At 43.9% G+C, this 23,373-nt stretch overlaps 1 protein-coding gene across 1 annotated transcript in view; it reads left to right on the top strand.

Moving 5' to 3' along the window:
• RELL1 (RELT like 1) overlaps nucleotides 1-23,373 on the top strand; it is a 97,230-nt gene that overhangs the window by 64,180 nt on the left and 9,677 nt on the right. Inside the window, exons 3-6 of the mRNA XM_068278437.1 lie at nucleotides 4,242-4,316; nucleotides 6,601-6,676; nucleotides 14,197-14,427; nucleotides 22,083-22,218. Of these exons, the coding sequence (XP_068134538.1) occupies nucleotides 4,242-4,316; nucleotides 6,601-6,676; nucleotides 14,197-14,427; nucleotides 22,083-22,218 (518 nt within the window). The remainder of the gene's footprint in view (nucleotides 1-4,241; nucleotides 4,317-6,600; nucleotides 6,677-14,196; nucleotides 14,428-22,082; nucleotides 22,219-23,373) is intronic.

Genomic DNA, 23,373 nt, shown 5'->3' with positions numbered 1-23,373 from the left:
AAGTCTTAAATGTCACAAATGAATGTGATATATTCCATTAGCGTTTTATCTGCTGTTCTACATTAATGGCCTAGATGGCTCCATAGAGACCACAGAGCCTAGTTACCAGTAGACTTTGCTCTTGTAACGTTAGAGACTCGATTACTGCAAGAAACTACACCACTGAACAACTTAGTGCCCATACACTAAAGAGGGCCAAACATCTAGCGATTATATTGGCGGATTGACCAAGAGATAGATCTCTCTGATCAGAGAAAAATCTCTTGGCTGCCCATCCACTGCAGGCCGATTCCCGGTCAATTTCAGGATGAAATCTCTTTGGAATCTGCCTCGTGATGCTGCATACGCCACCTCGCAACCACCGACTCTGCCCAGCCCCAATCCCCCCCCCCCCCTTCATTTGGTGTGATCAACCAATATTTTTTTATTTTATTTATTTTTTAATCATTGTTGGCCAAAAATTGATCTATAGGGCAACATTTGGCACATCAATTTCTAGCAGATTCAATCACCGTGATCTGCCAAATATCAACAGGAAAATTTTGATAAGTGTATGGCCAACTTAAAGCTTTAACCTCCTTGGCGGACACCCCAAGTCAGGCTCGGGATGCAAAAAAAGAAGCCAGGAGCGGTAAGCCTGAGCCTGACTTGGGTAGCAGCTGGGAGGTATGGGGAGAGGAGCGCGGTGGAAGTTCAAAGTCTCCTCCACCGGGTCCAGACACTGGCAGTCATTCTTCTTCCAATCCGCTGAGGCTCTGGATCCCTTGGGTGAGATTGCCGTTGGTTGTCATGACTACAGACGGTGATCTCACTATAGGGTTGCAGAGCCAACCAGAGGACGGAGGGGGAGTTGCACCACTGGGTCCCAGGGAGTCTGTGCAAGGGCTGCCGCAGGTCTCACTGCGGGATGATTTTTTTTTTCCCCTGGTTTTAGGGTGTGAAAGCGTGTGGGGAAAATGGCACTTTTTTGGGGGGGAGGGGGGGGCTAAAATCCAGAAATTGTTTATGATCATTTTGGATGACTACAGTACAGTACAGTCCTCCCCCTTTCCTCTCTTTATAGAGCAGAGTGGGTTGCTCAGCAGAGATCCCAATAACTTGTTTGTATGGGGATGCAAGGCAGCCATAGCAATCACAAATAGTAATTTCTAGCAACCATGTGCTAAATTGTGTACTAAGACTAATGTGATACTCTCTTCTGCTCATAAGACAAAACCAGGTGGAGCAGCACAACTATTACAGTGTATTTGCTTTATTTATTTTATTTTTCAGATGAATGTATTTGTACTGCAGCTGTCAAGTAGCCAATTGTGTGTTATAGAGAGGGAAGGCCGAGCAGCTCCCTCTTCTGCTCACCAGGGCTGTGGAGTCGGAGTCGTGGAGTCGGGCAATTTTGGGTGCCTGGAGTCGGAGTCGGGAAAAAATGCACCGACTCCTAATGAATTTGTAACTGTAATTAAAATAGAAAATATGATATAATGTTCTATTTCTCAGATAATAGTCATTAAAAATAATGTATATATACAGTAATAGCTGTGCTTAGTCCACAAAAATGAAATAAACCAATCAAAATTAGTTACTTGTGCTGCTTTAATAGAGCAGTCCCCGTATTTTTAAGGTCAGATATACACATCTGATTGTGACTGTATATATGATGTGTACACAGGAATCTCTTATATATGTTACGGCCAGAACCCGAAGTCTGGCCACTTCGGGTTCTGGCCGGTCAAAACGCGAAGTGGCCGGCTGCTGCGGCCAATGTACAAAATGCTCCTCCATGTCGGACTTTGGCCGGCCAGAACGCATTCTAACTACATGTGGCCGGCCAAGTCCCGAAGCTCACCTAAGTACTGCTGTGCCGCTGTCCCCCGCTCTGAGTTCAGTCCCGCTGTCCGCCGCTCCATGTCCCACTGTCCCCCGCTGATGTCCCGCTGGCCCCTGTTCTCTGTTCGAGGACCTTCTGTGAGGACCCAGGGCTGCCTATATGCTGCCGGTGTTCCGACGTGATACCGGCTGCAGCTCATTTCACCGCCGCCTTCCTTCCCCAACTTCTCCCTGCGGTGTCCCTGCTGCCGCCTTGGTGTATTCCTCCTCACCCCTCTCCTCTCCTGCAGGGACCCGGGGCTGGCCTGTATGCTGCCGGCTGCAGCTGATACCACCTCCGCCCTCAGCTCTCCACGCTGAATTCTTGCACAAGGTAAAAGGAAAACAGAGAGAAGCACCCTGTATGTATTTAGCCTGTCTGATTCCCCCTCCTCTGTCACTAATCATAAGCCCCCCAACAAAGCTCCCGCAGCCATGCACAGCCCCCCAGCAAAGCACCCGCAGCCATACACAGCCCCCCAGCAAAGCACCCGCAGCCATGCACAGCCCCCCAGCAAAGCACCGCAGCCATGCACAGCCCCCCAGCAAAGCACCCACCACAGCCATGCACAGCCCCCCAGCAAAGCATCCGCAGCCATGCACAGCCCCCCAGCAAACCACCCACAGCCATGCAAAGTGCCCAGCAAAGCACCCAGAAAAGCCCCCCAGCCATGCAAAGCACTCCCCAGCCATGCATCCCCCCTCATCTGTGACTAATCACCACTGTAATTTGATCTGTACCCTGTGTCACCTGACTGCCACAGCAGAGAAGCTAATTTAAAAGCACAGTATGTTAACAATATGACTGCTCCAAAGAAAGCAGGATGTAGACACACTGCAAATTTATTGCAGGATTTGTATCAGCTGTAACTAAGAAATGCTTTTCTTTAAAAAAAAGATTATTATGCTGTATCTGTAACTAAGAAATGCTTTTCTTTAAAAAAAAATATTATTATGCTGTATCTTTCAGAGCACAGAGGAAGTTCTGAGTGCCATTCATGGTGCTGGACAGGACCCGGGATGTTCTGGGATTTGTGCGTTTTGGAATTTGGCCGACTGGCTTTAGCCGTTTCTAGAACTGGCTGGCCAATGTCAGAAATTCCCAGCATTTTGGACTTTGGCCGACGTCAAATCGGCCAGTTCTAGAAACGGCCGGCCAATTCTAGAATTGGCCGATTTCTGGTTTTGGCCATAACATATATACTAAATAACATCTATGCTGTAAGAATAAAGCCTGATGTGTAGCTGTGTCACTAATAGAGATGGTCAACGAGATGAAAATAATTCTGCATTGATGCTGATTTATGCAAATGTATGCACTCCCTTTGCTGATGAAATCAAATAAATTGATATGTTATTAAAATTTGGTTTGGTGACTACAAATTAAAGGGTAACTGAGACGGATGAAAAGTAAAGTTTTATACATGCTAATCAGTCCCTCGCTGTCCTCCACCACCCGGATCTTCTGCTATGAGTCCTGGTAATTCAGCCAGTCAGCGCTGTCCGGCCGCATGCCGCTCCCACAGCCAGGAACATTCTGCACCTGCGCAATAGTGCTGCACAGGTGTAGTATGCTCCTGGCGGCGGAGTGTGTGCATGCGCACTACGCCTGACTTGCTCAAGTACCTGGACTCATAGCAGAAGATCCAGGTGGTGGAGGAGGAAAATGAGGGACTGATTATCCTGAAGGCGGCTGGAGGAAGCCCCAGGTATGTATAAAACTTTAATTTCATCTGTCTCAGGTTTACTTTGTTACACAGTAGTACTATACTCTACATATGCACTCCCCACAGAGCTGCAGGGAATCCACTGAGAATGCTGTGCACATTGAACACAGAGGTGTTGTCTGTTTACAATCTCCTCATTCCCCTGCAGAGTACCTGCACATCATTCTTACATGTACCCACAGTTACATTGCCTAGGGCCTGATAGATGTTCTTTGTTCCGGTTTGTACCTTTTACAAGTACTCTTACCAAGGACTAGTTTTAGTCTAAAGGGAATAAATATAGTAGTCTACATATCCTTCTCACTTCAGTCGTCTTGTAAAATTCCTAAGCGTTGGCAGTTAAGAGACGAATTTCATGTTACATACTTTTAATCAACAAAATTGTAATATGCAAATTAGAGGAGTTGGAGTCGTGGAGTCGGAGTCGGTGTAATCCTAAACTGAGGAGTCGGAGTCGGTGGATTTTTGGACCGACTCCACAGCCCTGCTGCTCACTGCATGAATTACAAGAGTGATCAGCTGAGATGCATCTCACTCTGTTGAGGAAGTTTTTCAATGTTGTAATATATGCTAGCTCTGTACAGTATTCCAATTGTAAACTTGTACTATTAATAGTAAACTTGTTTGGGTTTTTTTGTTTGTTTTTTTTAGAGCTGCAAGAAGGAGCTGCAGACACACACAATGACACTGTTGGTCAGATTGTAAGCTACATAATGAAAAATGAAGGTATGTATTACTTTTAATGTGTACAGTCATGGCCAAGTGTTTTGAGAATGGCACAAATACTGGTTTTCACAAAGTTTGCTGCTTCAGTTTTTATGATGGCAATTTACATTAACTCCAGAATGTAATAAAGGGTGAAGGAATTGCAAAGTCCCCCTTTGCCATGAAAAGGAATTTACTGGTATTCCCAAAATATCCATTTCCACTGCTTTGAAACCCGGCCACAGAAGGACCTGAGTGGATCATTTCAGTAGTCTTCTTAACACAGATGAGTGTTGACGAGCACAAAGCTGGAGATCGTTCTGTCATGCTGATTGAGCTAGAATAGAAAAATGGATGCTTTAAAATGAAGGTGATACTTGAAATCATTGTTCTTCCTCTGTTAACCATGGTTATCTGCAGTGCAGTCATCATTCCGTTGCATAAGAGGGGCTTCACAGACAGAGATATTGCTGCTACTAATTTTGCACCTAAATCAACCATTAATCAAGGACTTCAAGGAGAGAAGTTCAATTGTTATGAAGGCTTTCTGGGCACCTAAAAGTCCAGCAAGCACCAGGACCATCTCCTAAACATGATTCATCTGTGCGATAGGGGTGCCACCAGTGCAGAGCTTGCTCAGGAATGGCAGCAGGCAGGTGTGATTGCATCTGCATGAGCAGTGTGATAAACACTTTTGGAGTATGGCCTAATTTCAAGAATGGCAGTAAATAAGCCACTTATCTCCAAGAAAATAATCAGGGACAGGCTGATATTCTGCTAAAAGACTAGGGATTGGACTGCTGAGATCTGCCATGCAGTCATTTTCTCTGATGAAGCCCCTTTTTGAATATTTGGGACATCTGGCAAATTTATTGTCCAGAGGGCCTGTCTCATGCCAACAGTAAAGCATCTTGAGACCTTTCATGTTTTGGGCTGCTTCTCATCAGGGCTGTGAAGACAAAAAAAAAAATCTGACTCCGACTCCAGGTACCCAAAATTGCTCCGATTCCTCGCCTCGGACTCCTTAGTCCGATACAATAAGGAATTATATCAGAGCAACCATATAAAACATCAATCGAAATTCAATCTGAAAAGCAGCCAAAGTCCAACACTTCAGTATAGCGTCTTCATCAATTGTAAATGTAAACCTTCAGGGCTAATCATATACGTCCACCACCATGAACACCATAAAACTAGGTGCGCTTACCAGATTGTTACATACCTTAATTACAGGGTCTGTAACATAGCGTCATAAGGTCAGCGGCCGGTATCTTCCCAGCTGTCCTCCTCTCCACATACGAGTATCAGCAGTAATTCAGGCTCTCATATGCAGTAATTCATCAATGTTTGCATGAAAAACAATAAGACTCATCTAAGCATATCTATCTTGTATTTAATAAAAGATCCGTTTTGAACAAACAATAAATAAAATCGTTAAAAATCACTCACATCTGGGTCCTTGTGACAGGGACCCAAAGCAGATAACAGCATGTAAGTATCACAGGACGCTGTCCAGCCACACGTCCGCCTCACCCGACAGGTTTCACTATTCTAGTTTCCTCAGGGGCTAAAAGACAGAGTGGCTGGATCGGCCTTTATATACATTATATACAGTCACCTTTAACAAGGAGGTGTTCTCCGGTGAAGTCATGCCGTACAATCAGACGGAGCTTCCTGGATCATGGCGCTGCGCTCCACGCAGCGTCGCTTACGCTCTGCCGATGGTGGCCCACGGTGGTACCAAGAATGGTACCAAAACATCCTCTGACAGCAACTTCTCCCAACCATCCAAGAACAGTCTGGTGAAGAACGATGCATTTTCCCGCATAATGGAGCACTCTGCCATAATGGAAAAGTGATAACCAAGTGGCCCAGGGAGCAAAACATTGAAATTTTGGGTCCATGGCCAGGAAAATCACCAAACTATAAGCATTGATTACGAAAGACATTATGAAGAATTTTTTTTTCTTTTGCGTAAAATTGATGTACAGTAATTGTCAATAAAAGCCTTTGAAGACTTTTGAAATGCTTGTAATATACCACAGATACAACTGACAAAAAGATCTAAAAACACTGAATCAGAAACGTGAAAAACAGTATTTGTGCCTTTCTTAAACCTTTTGGCCATTACTGCAGTACAAACTTATGTTCATAATCCCCTACAGCCATAGTGTATTGCTAGCTGTAAATGTGAGTCAGCGTGGACTCTGTATTCCAGGTTTCCTTACAGGTTGTTTTTTTTTTTTTGTTTTTTTTTAATCCATTTTCTTTCATAATCTCACGAACCATTATTGTCTGTTTGCAGCTAATGCTGATGTTCTGAAAGCCATGGTTGCAGACAATTCAGTAGTGACAGATCCCAGCTTTTTTGACCCAGAGAGGTAAGCCTGACATTAATGCATTCAACTCACTTTGGTTCTGTTTAGTGTGTGTGTGTGTGTGTGTGTGTGTGTGTGTGTGTGTGTGTGTGTGTGTGTGTGTGTGTGTGTGTGTGTGTGTGTGTGTGTGTGTGTGTTTATATACATTAAGGTATTTTCTTACAATTTTTGCATACACTGTACAGAACATAAAAACCAGATTATAGGGGCAACTGGTGGCTGCATTATCTATTTCCCATTAAGCAATACCAGTTGCCTGACGTCCTGCTGATGTATTTTGCTGCAGTTGTAAATGAATCACACCTGAAACAAGCATGTGATGTATCTAGTCATACTTCAGTCAGAAACACCTGATCGGCATGCATGTTTAGGATCTGTGGCTAAAAGTATTCGGGCTCGTTTCCACTATCGCGAATCCGCATGCGTCCAATGCATGCAGATTCGCACATGGTATACAAGTGAATGGGCCTGTTTCCACTGTTGCGTTGGTGATGTGCGTTTTTTTGAGCGGTGAAAAGACGCACAAAAGAGCCAACGAATTCGCCTGAGAGTGGAATGCATGCGAATCGCATGCAATGTATTTAATAGGGAAATCGCATGCGTTTTCCCATGCGTTTTTTGCCGCAAATTCGCATAGGTCCCGATGTAAATTCACACAGGCAGTGACATGGTTAAAATCGCATATACCCTCACCTATGCGAATTCGCATGCGAATTCGCGGCAAAAAACGCATGGGGAATCGCATCCGCATGCGATTTCATCAGCGGTGGAATCCAGGCGATTCCGCACCGCATTAGTGGAAACGAGCCCTTCAAGGCAGAGGATCAGTAGGACAGCCAGTCAATTTGCATATTTTAAAAGGAAATAAATGTCAGCCTCTGTATCACTTTCATTTGCAAGGTAGCAGGCCTTAAACCATTGAGGTAGACTTTAAAGTACCTGTGAGCAGCCTACCAGATTGACCTGTAGACTCTACAAAGTAATACAGAAACTGTACATTTTCATCATCATCAAAAAAAAAAAAAAAAAAACCTGAAAAAATCAATTGTTTTTGCTGAATTGCTACCTTTACTTTTACCATGCCGAGCAATCGCTAGCTCTTAGTAATGTTTGGGGGGGAGGGAGATTTTTTTTTTTTTTTTTTTTTTTGCCGGATTTTCAGCAATTGTGATTCTCATCCCAGGAACAAAATTCGCAGCTTGATCATTCCTGAACTGCAAAATGCAGTACTTTTGTGATCACAACGCTGCAGTGTGAATGCTTTTTATTGGGAGACATTGTCCTAGCGATTTGCTGATTGACATTTGCAGCGCAAAGGTCCCCCAATCACCCCCAGTGTGAAATAGCCATAAAAGCAAGGCTCGCAGTGGGATGTTGCATTGTGTTCCCTGTATCACAGGAAAAAAACTTGTACCACACGTTACAGCTGCCTTGCGTCGCATACAGTGAAGCATGCAGTTAATGAACAGTAAGCTTCACTGTACCTGTTAACACGCACGTTTGGCTGTAACTTGCTGCATGCAGTGCGTTACCATAACGCAACCAATTATACAGCCATGCTACCTCTGCATTGTGAACGTCACTATAACTGGTGCATTGCACTGCGGTAAGCAGCATTAGAAAGCAGCCGTTGCATCGCACTGCAACGCACCACTGTGAATTAGGCCTTATGGTGTAAAATAACATTTTGTACTTTGGTGCTTTTACCTATAAGTTTTTTTCTTTGTTTGTTTTTTCTGTGTCTTTTTTTGTTTTTTTTTCTTCCATGAACCAGATACCGCTTTCATATAAAGTTGTCACTTGTTTAGACAAAAGCCTCAAACATGATGTGCTTGACACTTTTTACCTACAATCCTATTATCTAGAATACCTTTTGATACAGGATAGACTTGTAGTTTTGGTTCTGCAACTATTTAATCCCATTAAAATGTCACTATATGCAAAAAGCTTTAAATATCTCTGCTGTTTGTTGCGGGGGAAGAAACCTGATTCCGTCATCTGGACTTGCATGATTTGAGGATTAAGCTCTGTTGCAACTGGCAGGCATTGACAATCATTTGTCTTGTGGCTTGTCTTATGAATGGGGGTGATTAGGAGCCTTTGGGTGTCAGCAGAGTGTACTAAGCTTACTAGCTTGTCTAACCCAATGTATCACTAGATCCAGAATTAAAAAAAGTCTTCAAGAAGTGCTTGTTGTGATATCGATTTGCATATTCAGTAAAGGTGGCCATACACTTATAGATTTGCAGCAGATTCAACTATCAGATAGATTTCTGTCAGATGCCTGTCAAGTCGAATCTGACAGGAGTCTATCTGATGTGTGCCACACACTAGGAACAGAATTCCAATAGATTTCAGAATAAAATCTATTGGAAATGTATTGAAAATCGATCTAAATGCAACTCAATGGGCCATCGATCTGCTGCTGGCAACAGATCGACCTAGATTTTCCATCCTGTCAGATCAAATCGATTAAAACCGATCCCAAATCGATCGATTTGCTGATTTGAAAGAATCCATTTCTGATCGATTCTATAGAATCGATCGATGGCTGAAATCGACCAGTGTATGGGCCCCTTAAGTCCTTGTTCCTAGGCAACGGTTAGGTTTTTGGATGTAGGAATTTCAGCTATGTTAACAGTGTCACTAAAGTTGCCCATTAATGTTACAATCTTAATTGTACAATCATACCAGTTCTGTGTAAAGGACCATACAAATGCTAAATTAAAAGTTAAAGCAAATAAAAGAGTAACATTGTGCAAACTACATTACCCCTGACAAAAAGAGTCTCTCGAACAACATTCTCCACACACTGATATTCCAAATGATTATGTAATGTAAACACTGCACGTGGAAGCGACATTTCACACGACGTGTGCGCATTCGAACAACTGCTGGCCATTTGCATGATATCTGCCCAACAGTGCTCCAAGTTAATCTGCCAGTTGGAAATGGGCAGAATGCCAAATATTGGTCACCCGATGCAGCGATATTGGTTGTTCTGACTTTTCCAACGACTTTTGTTGTGTGTGTACAAAGCTTAACTCCGACGTCCAATTTCCCCAGGATTTCTGTGCAAAAAGTGATCCAATTCATTTTCTTAACTTTTTTTTTTTTTTCTGTAACTTGCCAAAATGTGTCAAGCAAGAGTCTAGTATACAGTGCAGGAGAGGATTAACGTGTATGCAGGTCAGTACCGCTCGCAGAATGTTTTGTATTGATGTGTATATCCGTCAATACCGCCAGGGTGGTTAAAGGCACCCTGAGCTGTCCAAATTTTGGGGTGGGGGAGGGGTTTACCGCTCAGGGTGCCTTTTAAATATGAAGTACTACCTAAAGTATTCATTCAAAGCGTATTCATTCACCATTCTACTACATAGATTTGGTACGATTGTACAATCAAGATTGTATCACTGATGTGCATCTTAAAAGGTGGCCATTAACGATTCAATTTTTTTACGTCAGTTGCCTGGCTATCCTGCTGATCCTCAGCCTCTAATACTTTCAGCCATAGACCCTGAACAAGCATGCAGCAGATCAGATGTTTCTGATATTATTGTCAGATCTGACAACATTAGCTGCATGCTTGTTTCTGGTATTATTGAGATATCACTGCAGCCAAATACATCAGCAGGGCTACCAGGCAACTGGTATTGTTTAAAAGGAAATGAATATAGCAGCCTCCATATGCCTCTCACTTGAGTTGTCCTTTAAGGCTAAACTGGTATTGCTGAAGTATTTTATAGTACGTGTTTAATGTTTTTGTTTTTTTTCTCCTGCTTTTCACTGGATAATGTGGTGAGTTATTTTCTAGGAAAGTCTGTCAGAAGTTGTGATGCAAAGCTGTACAATATTACATTATATTCATACAGTGATAGAGGAAGGTTATTGTAAAAACAATTAGCTGTAACCAGTAAACCTGTGATACTTTAAAGCGGATCCGAGATGAAAAACTAACTATAACAAGTAACTTGTCTATATGTCTATATATCTAAAGTTTAGGTAGTTTACACAGCAAATCTAGCTGCAAACAGCTTTAATAGAAAATTATTTCTTCCTGTGATACAATGACAGCAGCCATGTTGTTTGTAAACATTATACAGAGGCAGACTTATCTGTATCTTGATCACTAAGCCTGTGAAAGAAAAACCTAATCCCCCCCCCCCTCCTCCCTTCTCCCCTCTGCCTCTGAAATCAATGGCTAGTAACACCTCCTCCTCCTGACCAGACTAAGCTCCCATGAGCCCTTGCTACTGCCAAGGATCTCTGAAACCTGTGTGCGTGGTTTATTTAGTTTATAGGGAATTGGAGTATTAAAACAAAAACAAAAGATTTGGCTAGAGGAATGCCCTATAAACAATAGGAAAGGAACACTATCATGCAATAAGTAAAAGTTCACCTCGGATCAACTTTAAAAGAATCACACACCACAACTGTCACCCAAAGCCTGCACGAGCACCACAGCCATCCAAAGCAGGGCTGTGGAGTCAGTACAGAAATCCTACACCTCCGACTCCTCAGTTTATGAAACCAACTCCGGCTCCAGATACACAAAATTGCTCTGACTCCTTGACTCTACAGCCCCTGATTCCAAGTGTGTGTGTGTGTGTGTGTGTGTGTGTGTGTGTGTGTGTGTGTGTATACACATGCAAGTGAAGCTGTGTCGATGCCATGCATAATTGCAAATGTGTATTAGTATATAGGATAACTGTGGGTTGCAGTAATGCATACATGTATTAAAGGCGGCAGGAAATTTTGGGTGCAGTGTGAAGCCGAAAAAGTCTCACGCTGCTGTGGCAAGTTTTCTGGCGGAGTGACTTACTATTCCCTCTCCAAACCATTAGGTCCCTTTTACACTTAATCAGTTATACCTGAAAGGACAACTGTTTTTCAAAGTAATGCCCATTTTTTCCTATGGCACAGTTCACACTTAACGCGTTTTAACTGATTCTTCCTAATGCATTGCTATGGGAAAACCGCGTACCAACGCACATAACGCATACCAACTGATTAAGTGTATATGGGGCCTTACACAGTGGGGGTAAGATGCAGTTTGGGTTCTATATACTGCTGGCGGCTGACTTTTGAAGTTTGAATCGTAATTTGGGCTCCGTCTTTTACCAGCACCCAGATTACTCAGAGCACCCTATAGCCATAATTCACATTGTGGCCTATGGCACTGCCCAAGCAATAATAGCCTAATTTAAACCTCTCTGTGATTCCCTACGAACCCCAGTTGGGTTATTTTTATTGTATCCAGCAAATCTGAACTGTTGTGTTGTTTTATTTTTTGTTTTGTTCTGTTTGTTTGTGTTTTTTTAAGTAGTTAAAGATCACAATCCTTGCCTGAGTCCTAGTGTAAAGGTGGCCACACATCATACCATTTTATTTATTTATTTTTAATTCAGTATGAGCATTCCGATCTAATTTTCCAATTGATTGGAAGTTTCGGTCAGATTCTTGACCAGGGCTTTGGAGTCGGAGACTCGGAGTCGGGGCAATTTTGGGAACCCGGAGTCAGGGTTTGAGTCGGAGTCGTGGTTTGATAAACTGAGGAGTCTCAGTCAGGAGTCTGATGATTTTTGTCCAAAATCCACAGCCTTGTTAAGTATTACACAAAGGAGTCGGACTCGCGGAGTCGGAGCCATTTTGGGTACCCGGAGTCGGAGTTGGATTCAGAGTCGTGGTTTCATAAACTGAGGAGTTAGTCGGAGTCTAAAGATTTTTGTACCGACTCCACAGCCCACACACGTGTTTTTGAAATTGCCGCAATTTCAGGATAAAAGATCGTAAACTCGTAAAACAAATTGTTATGAAAAATGTACTGAATAGTTGCATACAATTTTTTTTTTTTTCTGGTTTAATACGATTTAACAATCCATCACTCGCCATACAATTCTTGATAAAATTGGTCTGAATTTTCCAACATGTCCAACATAAAAAAAGGGAAACGTGATTTGATTTCTCGATCGAAAACAGAAAAAGATTTCGATTTTTCGGGACAATTGTATTTACTGAATTGGTGTAAAATTGGATATTTTAATTGTATGGTGTGTGGCCACCTTTACAGTGTCTGGATGGTGTAATGGTTAAAGAGAAGCTGTTGTGAAAATCTTAAAATTAAAACCCATACAGTACAAATAAGTAAATTTCTCCCAGAGTAAAATGAGCCATACATTACTTTTCTCCTATGTTGCTGTCACTTACAGTAAGCAGTAAAAATCTGACAAAACCGACAGGTTTTCGGCTAGTCCATCTCTTCATGGAGGATTCTCAGCATGGCCTTTATTCTTTATAAAAACATTCTCTGAAAATTATTAATACAGAGATGCTGACCAGCCTACCTGCTCGCTGCACACTTCTTTGGCAGTTGGACGGAGCAACTGCCATTTACCAAGTGCTTTTAAAAATAAACAAAACCCTGAGAATCCCCCATGAGTAGATAGGCTAGTCCAAAACCTGTCGGTTCTGTCAGATTTCTACTACCTACTATAAGTGACAGCAACATAGGAGAAACGTAATTTATGGCTCATTTTGCTCTGGAAGAAACCTACTTCTTCTTTGTATATGTTTACACATTTTAAGATTAAATTTTTAGAAGCAGACATGGTTTGGCTCCTACTAGGGGCTGGTATCAGTATGGCTGGCCAGGTTTTCAGCAGTTCCAACTTCCAGTGTCCGCTTCCTGTATATTCATTACCTGCACAGAGAAGGTAAACTAACGTAGTTACAGCGTCTATAGTTGTTATGACAACCTGCTGCCCCTATGGTTCTAATTCATTGGGTCATTTTCTTCTCCATTTAACCGATTAACGACCACCTAACGCCGATAGGCGTCGGCAGGTCGCAAGTTGTTTCCCATGGAAATGACCGCTTGTTCGAGCGACTTTTCCATGTCAGTTCACGGAGGGTGTCTCTCTGAACAGCTTGCGAGCCTCCGATCGTGGCTCGCAGGCTAAATGTAAACACGCGGGGAAGAAATCCCTGCTGTTTACATCATACGGCGCTGCTGCACAGCAGCGGCGTAAAGGAGATCGGCGATCCCCGGCCTCTGATTGGCCGGGGATCGCCCGCATCTGATAGGCTGAAGCCTATCAGAGGTGGCGCAGGATGCATCGCCGTCCTGTGCCGCCCAGGGGAAGGAGGGGAGGGATGGAAAGAGAGGGAGGCCCGATATCGCTGCGGAGGGGAGCTTTGAGGAGCCCCCCCGCTACACGCAGGAAGCCGGCGGCGATCAGACCCCCCCCCCCAGCAGGACTTCCCCCTAGTGGGGAAAAAGGGGGGGGGGAGTCTGGTCACCCTGGCTACTACACGATTTGTGCTGTGGGCTGGGGAGCCCACGCAGCACAGATCTGCGCAGCATAGCCTGGTCCTAAACTTTATTTTTTTGAGTGGAAAAATTTTGAGTTGGAGACAAACAGGACCTGTGAAAATAAACTTTAATAATAGTAAATATGTACTGTATTTTAGCAACCGCTCATTGTTTAATTCTAATGTCTTTCTAATGTAATTTTGTTTTGTAGCCCAACAACACCGAATTCTCCTACAAGTCCTACAAGTCCTCTTAGCCCAATGTCACCCATGCCGACACCTGTGAAGCACTCCTGCCACCTTCACACTATCGGAGGGGTGGCAGACAGGAATGTGTGCAGCCGATGCGCTCAGAAACGATGGAATCCAATGAAGGCTCCCCACAAACATAAAGAGCCGAAGAAGAGCAGACCGGGAGCAGTCACTGTCCTCTCCGTGGGAAGGTAGCTCTCCTGATTTGGAATTGTTTTATACTTTGGCTTTCAGAATTGTGTGGTGACATGGGTTTGGGGGGAGTTGTGCTTTAGGTGTTAAAGTAATACCAGTGTCCTCGGGGTCAATGGTCAATTACTACTGCTTGATGCCAAACAAAGCCAGATGGTCTCCCAATACACTGCCCTCACTTATCTGGATGTGATGCGCCATAGATGGATGTGGAAACAAGTACCGTATGTTCATTATTGCACTGTATTACTCCAGAATCTGAGAAATACATGCAAAATGGGCGCCCAGAAATTGGGGCACCAGAAATAGCTGCCAGTAGAATATCAGTACATTTACTGATTTTTCCACTATTTTGCAGTACTAATTGCGATAGCAAACTATTGGTAAATAATAACGATATTTGACTACAGCTAAAGATAACCCTATTTTCACACAAAGACCTCCCTGTACTGATGCCCAACACTAACCGCCAGCCGCTGCCAATGCCTAACCCTTAATCCCTCCCCCCCCCCCCATGCTTAACCCTAACACACTCACCCCTCCAACGATGTCTAACCTTAAAAAAGGCTCCCCCCCCCCCCCCGCCCCTTCCCAGGAGTGCCTGATGTTAACTCACCCAAACCAATGCCTAACCTGAACTTCAGCTATCTTTCTCTCCTCCACCACAAATTGTATTATTGTGCTCCGTAATTAACACAAAGGGATGTTAAATAAAGTAAAAGTGCAGTGGAGATAGTGACGTTTCACTGAAGGACATTTATGGATGTGTTTGCTTTGATCTGCAGGTGAAATTACACCGCAGATGGGTTGCTGTGCACGTTGCAGCTGATTTGTGGTGGATTGTTTGCATAGTTTATCAGGAACTCGCGGCTGCTTGTTTCTGGGTCTGGTTCTGGAATGTGTAGATGAGCAAGGCGCTATACAGAATACTTTTTCTCATGGAACAAATAGGTTTACTTTCCCTCCCTTTCTGGATTTAGCAGCTGGTGAGGGTCAGGTATGGCGACAAGGCACAAAGTCAGAAGAGCAATAAATGCCAGACTACATTTCCCAGAATTCTTGCGTTTTGAAAACCATGTGTCTTTATCAGACAGTAATTTGCACATGGAAAGTATGTATGGGGCGTTTAAAAGCCTCATCTCTAACAGGAAATACCAACAGGAAATAACAGGCTATAGACGTCTTACGCCTGTAGAGATAGCTGCACAGTTCCAGGAAGAACAGCTACATAAAGGATATTTCAATTTAAAAAGTCAATTTTCAAGGGTATTAGTTATAATTTGCACTAATCTACACGTATGTATGTATGTCTGTTGCAATATGGCCAGACCAAGGCCAAAGTACCAGACTCCTATACTACATTGCACTTTGTCCTATGGGAGAAAAGCACTTTACAATATGTATCATTGTTTCAATGGACAAGCCAGTTGTACAGATATTTGTCACAATGCCGATACCCAAGAGATTTCATGCTGAAATCAATTGGAAACAGGCCTGTGGTGTATGGGCAGCCAACAGATTTCTCTGTGATCATATTCGATCAGAAAAAGATCTCTCTTGGTTGATCTTAATGCTTTTAGCTATAGACCATGAACAAGCATGCAGATCAGACGTTTGATGGAAGCTCGACTGGATCTGTGGCATGTTTGTCACAGGTGTCTGAGACCCTACTGATGCATAAAGTTCCATCAGCAGGACGCCAGGACACTGATATTGTTTAGTAAATATGGCAGCCTCCATATCCCTCTCACTTCAGGCGCCCTTTAAGGGCTGGAACCCACAGGAGCGCTTTTGGCAGCGCTGCGATACGCTAGCACTTTGACAAAACGCTGTGCTAATGTTAATGGATGGGGCAACTTCCACAGGAGCATTTGCGTTTCCCAGAAACGCAAACGCAGGACCTGCAGCATTTTGGGAGCGTTAGCGCTTCAATGTAAAGTATTGAAACGCTAGCGGAAACGCTCAGCAAAACCTAAACTGAGCGGTTTTGCTAGCGTCTTGCGGTTCAGCACACTGTAACAAAATGAAAAATAATTCACAGGAGCAATCAGGATAAAAACGCAAAACACTACGCAACAGCTGAGCAAAAAAAATACAATGTTGCAAAACGCGCATGAATCCGCTTGCAAACCGCTCAGACAAAACGCGGTAGCGTTTCGCGTTTGCTGATTTCAGTGGGTTTCAGGCCTAATAGTGTGAATAGAGATTATACCAAATTATCCATGTCATGCCTCGTCACATGAGATGTCTCATTCCTAGTTACAATTTGACTCCACACATTCAGTGTTATGCAGAGTGCATTGAGTGGTGTCTAGAAATAGAAATGATGGTACAGTGTTTGCAATGACTCAGCAAGGGAGTTGGTTGGAGCCAGTAAAGGCGATCAGCACTGGCTCTGTGGAGCAGGGGGCCTGTCTGTCACCTGTCACTGCCTGAGGCCAGTGTAACATATCTGCTCACCTGACAGGTTCTAGTCCTGTACAAACAAAAACTAAAGCTTTCAAAAAATGGCATAATTCATGTGTCAAAATGACGCGATAGAACAAAACGGTCATGTACACATGATACTGCCATGCATCACACACCTCTTATGCACGAGATAATCACATACTGGTATATGAAGCTCCCATACACCAGAATTAATTTGCTTGAGCGGGGGGCCCTTTTTAAGATTTTCTGCGATATGGACTGCCTGGATCATAGAGGAAATGTATGACACTGAAGTGAAAAGGAAAAAAAAACTTATGATGAATTGTATGTGTTGGATGGATAATTAATAGAACATTAGTAGGAAAGGAAATAGTTTCATATTTTTATTTTCAGTTATATAGCTTTTTATTTTTATAACATTACATCATTCTGTCATATTTGCAGCTTATAAACCACACTCTTTTTTTAAACTATAAAACAAAGCAGAGCTAATGACCCTTTGAGCTTCCCAGTAGTAAAACCTTACCTGAAGCTGTGTCTGTTTCTTTGATGTATGAATGCTTCAGAAAACAGATCTATCTTCCACCCAAGCTGGGTCAGAGAGCTCAAAGAAGCTCCTTTTGCACAGATAACAAGTGAAGTTTCTTAAAGAGGATCTGTAACATCAAAAGATCCCCTGGGGGGGGTACTCACCTCGGGGTGGGGGAAGCCTCCGGATCCTAATGAGGCTTCCCACGCCGTCCTCCGTCCCTCAGGGGTCTCGCTGCAGCCCTCCGAGAATAATGACGTCAATATTTACCTTCTTGGCTCCTGCGCAGGCGCTCTGACGGCTGTTGGCTCCGAACTACACGGAAATACCCGATCGCCGTCGGGTCTGCTCTACTGCGCAGGCGCAAGTTTCCGGCGCCTGCGCAGTAGAGCGGACCCGACTGAGATCGGGTATTTCCGTGTAGTTCGGAGCCGAGGGCAGCCACAGCGCCCCCGCTGGAGCCTGCAAAGGTAAATATTGAACTGACAGTCGGCTCTGTCGCCGGCTGTTCGGAGGGCTGGAGCGAGACCCCCGTGAGACGGAGGACGGCGTGGGAAGCCTCATTAGGATCCGGAGGCTTCCCCCACCTGAGGTGAGTACCCCCCAGGGGATCTTTTTGACGTTAGAGTCTCTTTAACTCTTCCTGTACTGGAACACAATATGAGACTATATTGTCTTTTCTGCTAACGTTCTATTGCTTAGCTGTGCTTACACTTACAATTACAAATACATTATATCATACGTTTTTTGTTTTTGTTTTTTCCGGCTTCAGTTTACACTTTAAAAAGTAACTCCAGTGAAAATAATGTAATAAAAAAGTGCTTTATTTTTACAATTATGTATAAATGATTTAGTCAGTGTTTGCCCATTATAAAATCTTTTTAATCCCTGATTTACATTCTGACATTTATTACATAGTGACATTTTTACTGTTGGCAGGTGATGCAGCTGCTGCATGTTTTTTTGGCAGTTGGAAACCGCTGTAACCGCTATTTCCCACAATGCAACAAGGTTCACAGACAGGAAATTGCCAGGAGTACGTACTCAGAATTTCTTTGTGGGAGGGGTTTCACCACAATATCAGCCATACAGCGCCCCCTGATGGTCTGTTTGTGAAAAGGAATATATTTTTCATGTAAAAGGGGGTATCAGCTACTGATTGGGATAAAGTTGAATTCTTGGTCGGAGTTTCTCTTTTAAGGCATAAGTATCTGGACAGTTTCACCCCTTAGAGGTTAGACTGATGGATTGAATTATTATTTTAAATTTATGTAGTGCTAGGAACTTCTGTTGTGCGGATGACAAAAGTCTCACTACCATGAAATAATTCATGTCTTTAGGCTGGTTTCACACCAGGACGTTGCGTTTTAGGGGACGTTAAGGTCACATAACGTGCTCCTAACGCAACGCCTGGTGGTGTTGGAGCAGGACGCTACCAAGAGCCGCGTTACAAGCAGCTCTTGGTGCGCCTGCTCTGTTGGAGGCGCTGCTGAGACCACGTGAGCATCACGTGGTCCCGCCAGCCAATCAGCGGCCGCTCCAAGAAGAAAACACTGCAAGTGCAGTGAATATTAAGTAGCCATGTGCCTGACTACGTAGCGGCCTCTCCCCGCCTCCTCTCCGCCCCCAAAATAAAAAACCCACCCGTACTGAGCATGTGCAAACAGTCTTAACGCGGCTTCGACGCGTGTAAAGTACTGCATGCAGTACGTTATCAGGACGTGCTGCGTTACAATGTAACGCAACGTGGGCACTGTGAACAGCCCATTGATTTTTTTTTTTTATTGCTGTGCGGTGGGGTGCGTTACAGGCTGCTCTAACGTGCGCCTGTAACGTCCCACTGTGAAACCAGCCTTAATCGAACATCTATCCACCAGCACTGTTCAGTGTACTCATAGTTCAGTAACATACCGCAAATGCTTGGTCTCCTAGACTAGAGTAGTTAATTTAGTTTGCTTTTGTGGGGGGGACACAGGATTCCCCTTCTAGAGCAATTTCACCCACTGCTGGGTTTCCTCTTTTTTTCATCTTCGAGCCACATGGCACAGGACAGGGAGTAGTCCCATTACTCCTACTCTTACTTTTTCCACTCCTAGTGTAATGTTGTTTTTTCCCACATTCTGTCACAAGGTTCAGCTGGCCAAAGAGCTTCCCCCACTATACTGTTCACGCCATTACTGAGTGCTTCCCTGGGTTTCAGAATTTGACCTGATTGACACTCAGTTTTGGTGCCAGGGGGGTGCTTTGGGTTCTGAGGCACCCCCTAAAATTCTCCAAGCACCCCTAAAGCACCCCCCAGCGTGAACTGACTTTCGGCATCTAATAGACGCCATGCCAGTTCACCGGCAGCAGCAGCCCACAGCTCCGGCAGCAGCAGAGCAGGTCTACTTTGAGTCTGCAGTGCAGGGCTTCGGGCGCCATTTTCCCGTAGCCCTGCTCTGTGCGAGAGGTTCAGTTGCTGGCTGGCAGAGGATCGTGGGAGCTGTGCCCCTGACGGAGGCTGGGACAGGAGTTCCTCAGCAGATGAGTAAATGTTTTTTATTTTTGTTTTTTTGTTTTTTTCTGTCTGCCACACGAAGTGTTTTCTGGTCAAATCTGCCACGATTGTGTTTTCTGGTCAAATCTGCCACATGATTGAGTGTATTTTCTGGTCAAGTCTGCCACTGCCACATGATTGCACGTATTTTCTGGTCAAATCTGCCACATGATTGAACATATTTTCTGGTCAAGTCTGCCACTGCCACATGATTGCACGCATTTTCTGGTCAAATCTGCCACATGATTGCACGCATTTTCTGGTCAAATCTGCCACATGATTGCACGCATTTTCTGGTCAAATCTGCCACATGATTGCACGCATTTTCTGGTCAAATCTGCCACATGATTGCACGCATTTTCTGGTCAAATCTGCCACATGATTGCACGCATTTTCTGGTCAAATCTGCCACATGATTGCACGCATTTTCTGGTCAAATCTGCCACATGATTGCACGCATTTTCTGGTCAAATCTGCCACATGATTGCATGCATTTTCTGCTCAAATCTGCCACATGATTGTACATATTTTCTGGTCAAATCTGCCACATGGTTGCACATATTTTCTGGTCCAATCTGCTACAAGATTGCACATATTTTCTGGTCCAATCTGCCACATGATTGAACGTATTTTCGGGTCCAATCTGCCACATGGTTGAACGTATTTTCTGGGCAAATCTGCTCACATTATGTGTGGTTTTTTTTTTGTTTTTGTTTTTTTGCGAAAAACCTGCACAATTATGCAAATTTTCTGGGGGAAGGGTCACCCAAACTTGGGCCCACTGTCTTTGCGTTGCACTTTTAAAGGGAACCCGAGGTGAGAATAATATTGAGGCTGACATATTTATCTCCTTTTAAGTAATACCAGTTGCTTGGCTGCCGTGCTGGTCCTCTGCCTCTAATTCTTTCAACCATAGACCCTGTACAAGCATGCAGCAGGTCAGGGGTTTCTGACAATATTGTCAGAACTGACAAGATTAGCTGCATGCTTGTTTCTGGGGTAATTCAGTTCACTTCTGCAGTCAAATAGATCAGCAGGACTGCCAGGCAACTAGTATTGTGTAAAAGGAAATGAATATGGCAGCCTCCATATCACTCTCTCACCTCGGGTTCACCTTAAATTAGTTAGCCCCGCCCTCATCTTATCACGGCCACGCCCTCTCTCTCTCTCATTTAGGCACTGCCATAGACTACAATGTTAATTGTGGCACCAGCAGCACTCTGTGTACAATTTGGGAACTGGACATAGCCGGAGCCTGAATTTATGTTTAGAAGAGATGGGTAGTGTTTAGGCATTTGGGTTTACAGTAGGGCTAGATTTAGGATATGAGTAGAGGGAGGACTAGTCTTAGCAGGAGGTAGGAGCATCAGTAGAATATTAGTAGCAGTGACTAAATTCTGTTAGCGGGTTCACCCGATTACGCTGTGCCATTTTTACTTGTGCTTTCCTACTGGCTCCTCATCTTTGAGTGGGTTTGTGTGGGTGGGGCAGGGTCACATGGTTCTATCTTTTGAGTGATTGATTGCATTTTCCCAAGACCCAATCCCATAAGCCACCATGGTATGGTGCATCCCACAAACCTCCACTTGGTCATTGCCACACCTTATGGATGCATCACACACAATTTTCCTTCTTAAAACAGAAGGTATTTGCAATTCAGGTTGGACTGAGCATATGAGATCTCCCACAATGCATCACTGCTGGATATGCAAATCAGCCTTTGTAGTCCCTGATTGCTAAACCCACCTCCAGAACCGCTGAAATGCAATGATGCCAGGTTAAGTGTACATGAACTCCTGCACAGGACACAAGGAAAATGGAGAGAAATGCACCCTGTGTGTGTGTTAGAGAGAACGACCTTGGTGATCCACCCTCATCTGCAAGTAATCACAAGGGTAATTTAATTCCATAGCTGTGTCAGAACAGAAATTCAGCAGTCTTTGTCTGCTTCCATGAAAACAGGAAGTACACACTGCAGATTTATTGCAGTTCTGTAAGTTGTTTTCCTTTAAAGGTTATTATGCTGGCGGTGATCTTTTAGCGCAGAGAGGAAGTTCTGAGTTCAGGTCCGCTTTAACTTTGCGGTAAGTCACAACACGTACCATAAAAAGGTTTGCCTTTTTCTTTAAACTGGCATGCTTCTTTCATTTATCATGTAGATTCCGAGTCACTAAGGTGGAACCAAAGTCTAAAGAACGGAAACGTTTAATGTCTGGGACGGAAGCCGCAAATGGGGAGGTTCCTGCTACGCCAGTCAGTATGCACAGCCGGCCAAGAAGTGGCACAGAAACAGAGGTAAGCTGCCGAGCTAAATACTGTGAGAAATGTTTGTGTATGGTACATTTTAAAGGGTTTTCACAGTTTTAAAATGAAACCCAGTCTGGTGTCTGTTCACTGGGTCTGCAAAGTCAGTTGTAGCTCACTGTCAGTGCACAAGGACCTGTTCCCACTGGTAGAGGTGGCAGGCAGCGCCTTTGGCACTGCTGTTGGCCACATGTGAAAGGGACCGCCCATGTTCACTGCTGCAGAATCCATGCCGATGCTTCTTCTTTTTTTTTTTTTTTTTTTGAAGGACAACTGCAGTGAGAAGAATATGGAAGCTGCCATATTTATTTCCTTTTAAACAATACCAGTCGCCTGGCAGCCCTGCCGATGTATTTGGCTGCAGTAGCGTATGACTAAAGGTGGCCATACATGGTACTATTTTTCATGTTTTTCGATTAGATAATTTAGTTTGATTACTCCGTATAAATATAAATATTTTTCCAGCATGTCCGATCTGATTTTTCTCGAAAGAAACCGGATAATCGTTCAAATTTCTTGATCGAAAAAAAAATATTTTCATCTTTAATTCGATTCAATCATTTAGATCGAATAAACGGGATAGTTGAACTTTTTTTTATTGTACCATGTATGGCCATCATTAGTGAGACTCTGAAGTCTCTCAAAATACAGTTTTATTTTTTTTAAAAACCTTTTTAACATCAATGCCCTAACTGAAACGCCACATCCCCGCGGCTGAACACTAACTAAATCACCCCAAACTGCCGGGCAAAAATCCACGACTTTCTTGGTCGTGGATTTTGCTGCCCAGGGAGGCAGAGCTTTGGGCTGTAGCTCTGCCTCCATGAGCGTCAATCCGCGTGTATCTCCGCCTCTCCCCGCCCCTCTCAGTGAAAGAAGACTGAGAGGGGCGGGTGGAGGCGGCGATCCGCACAGATGGACGCGTGTAGAGGCAGAGCTACAGCCCAAAGCTCTACCTCTTCACGGAAGCGCTCCCCACAATGTGCCCCGGGGAGTTTGGTGTGATTTAGTTAGTGTTAAGCCGTGAGATGCAGCGTTTGTTAGGGCATTGATATTAAACATGATTTTATAAGAAAAACAGGTATTTTGGGAGACTTCAGTCTCTCTTTAAGGTACACACACAGGTCAGATTTTTCCAAACGACCG

The sequence above is a fragment of the Hyperolius riggenbachi genome, chromosome 1, assembly GCF_040937935.1.
Source record: "Hyperolius riggenbachi isolate aHypRig1 chromosome 1, aHypRig1.pri, whole genome shotgun sequence".
NCBI classification, from domain to species: Eukaryota; Metazoa; Chordata; class Amphibia; order Anura; family Hyperoliidae; genus Hyperolius; species Hyperolius riggenbachi.
The sequence above is the reverse complement of the archived record's forward strand: the minus strand, read 5'-3'. Positions and strand labels throughout refer to the sequence as shown.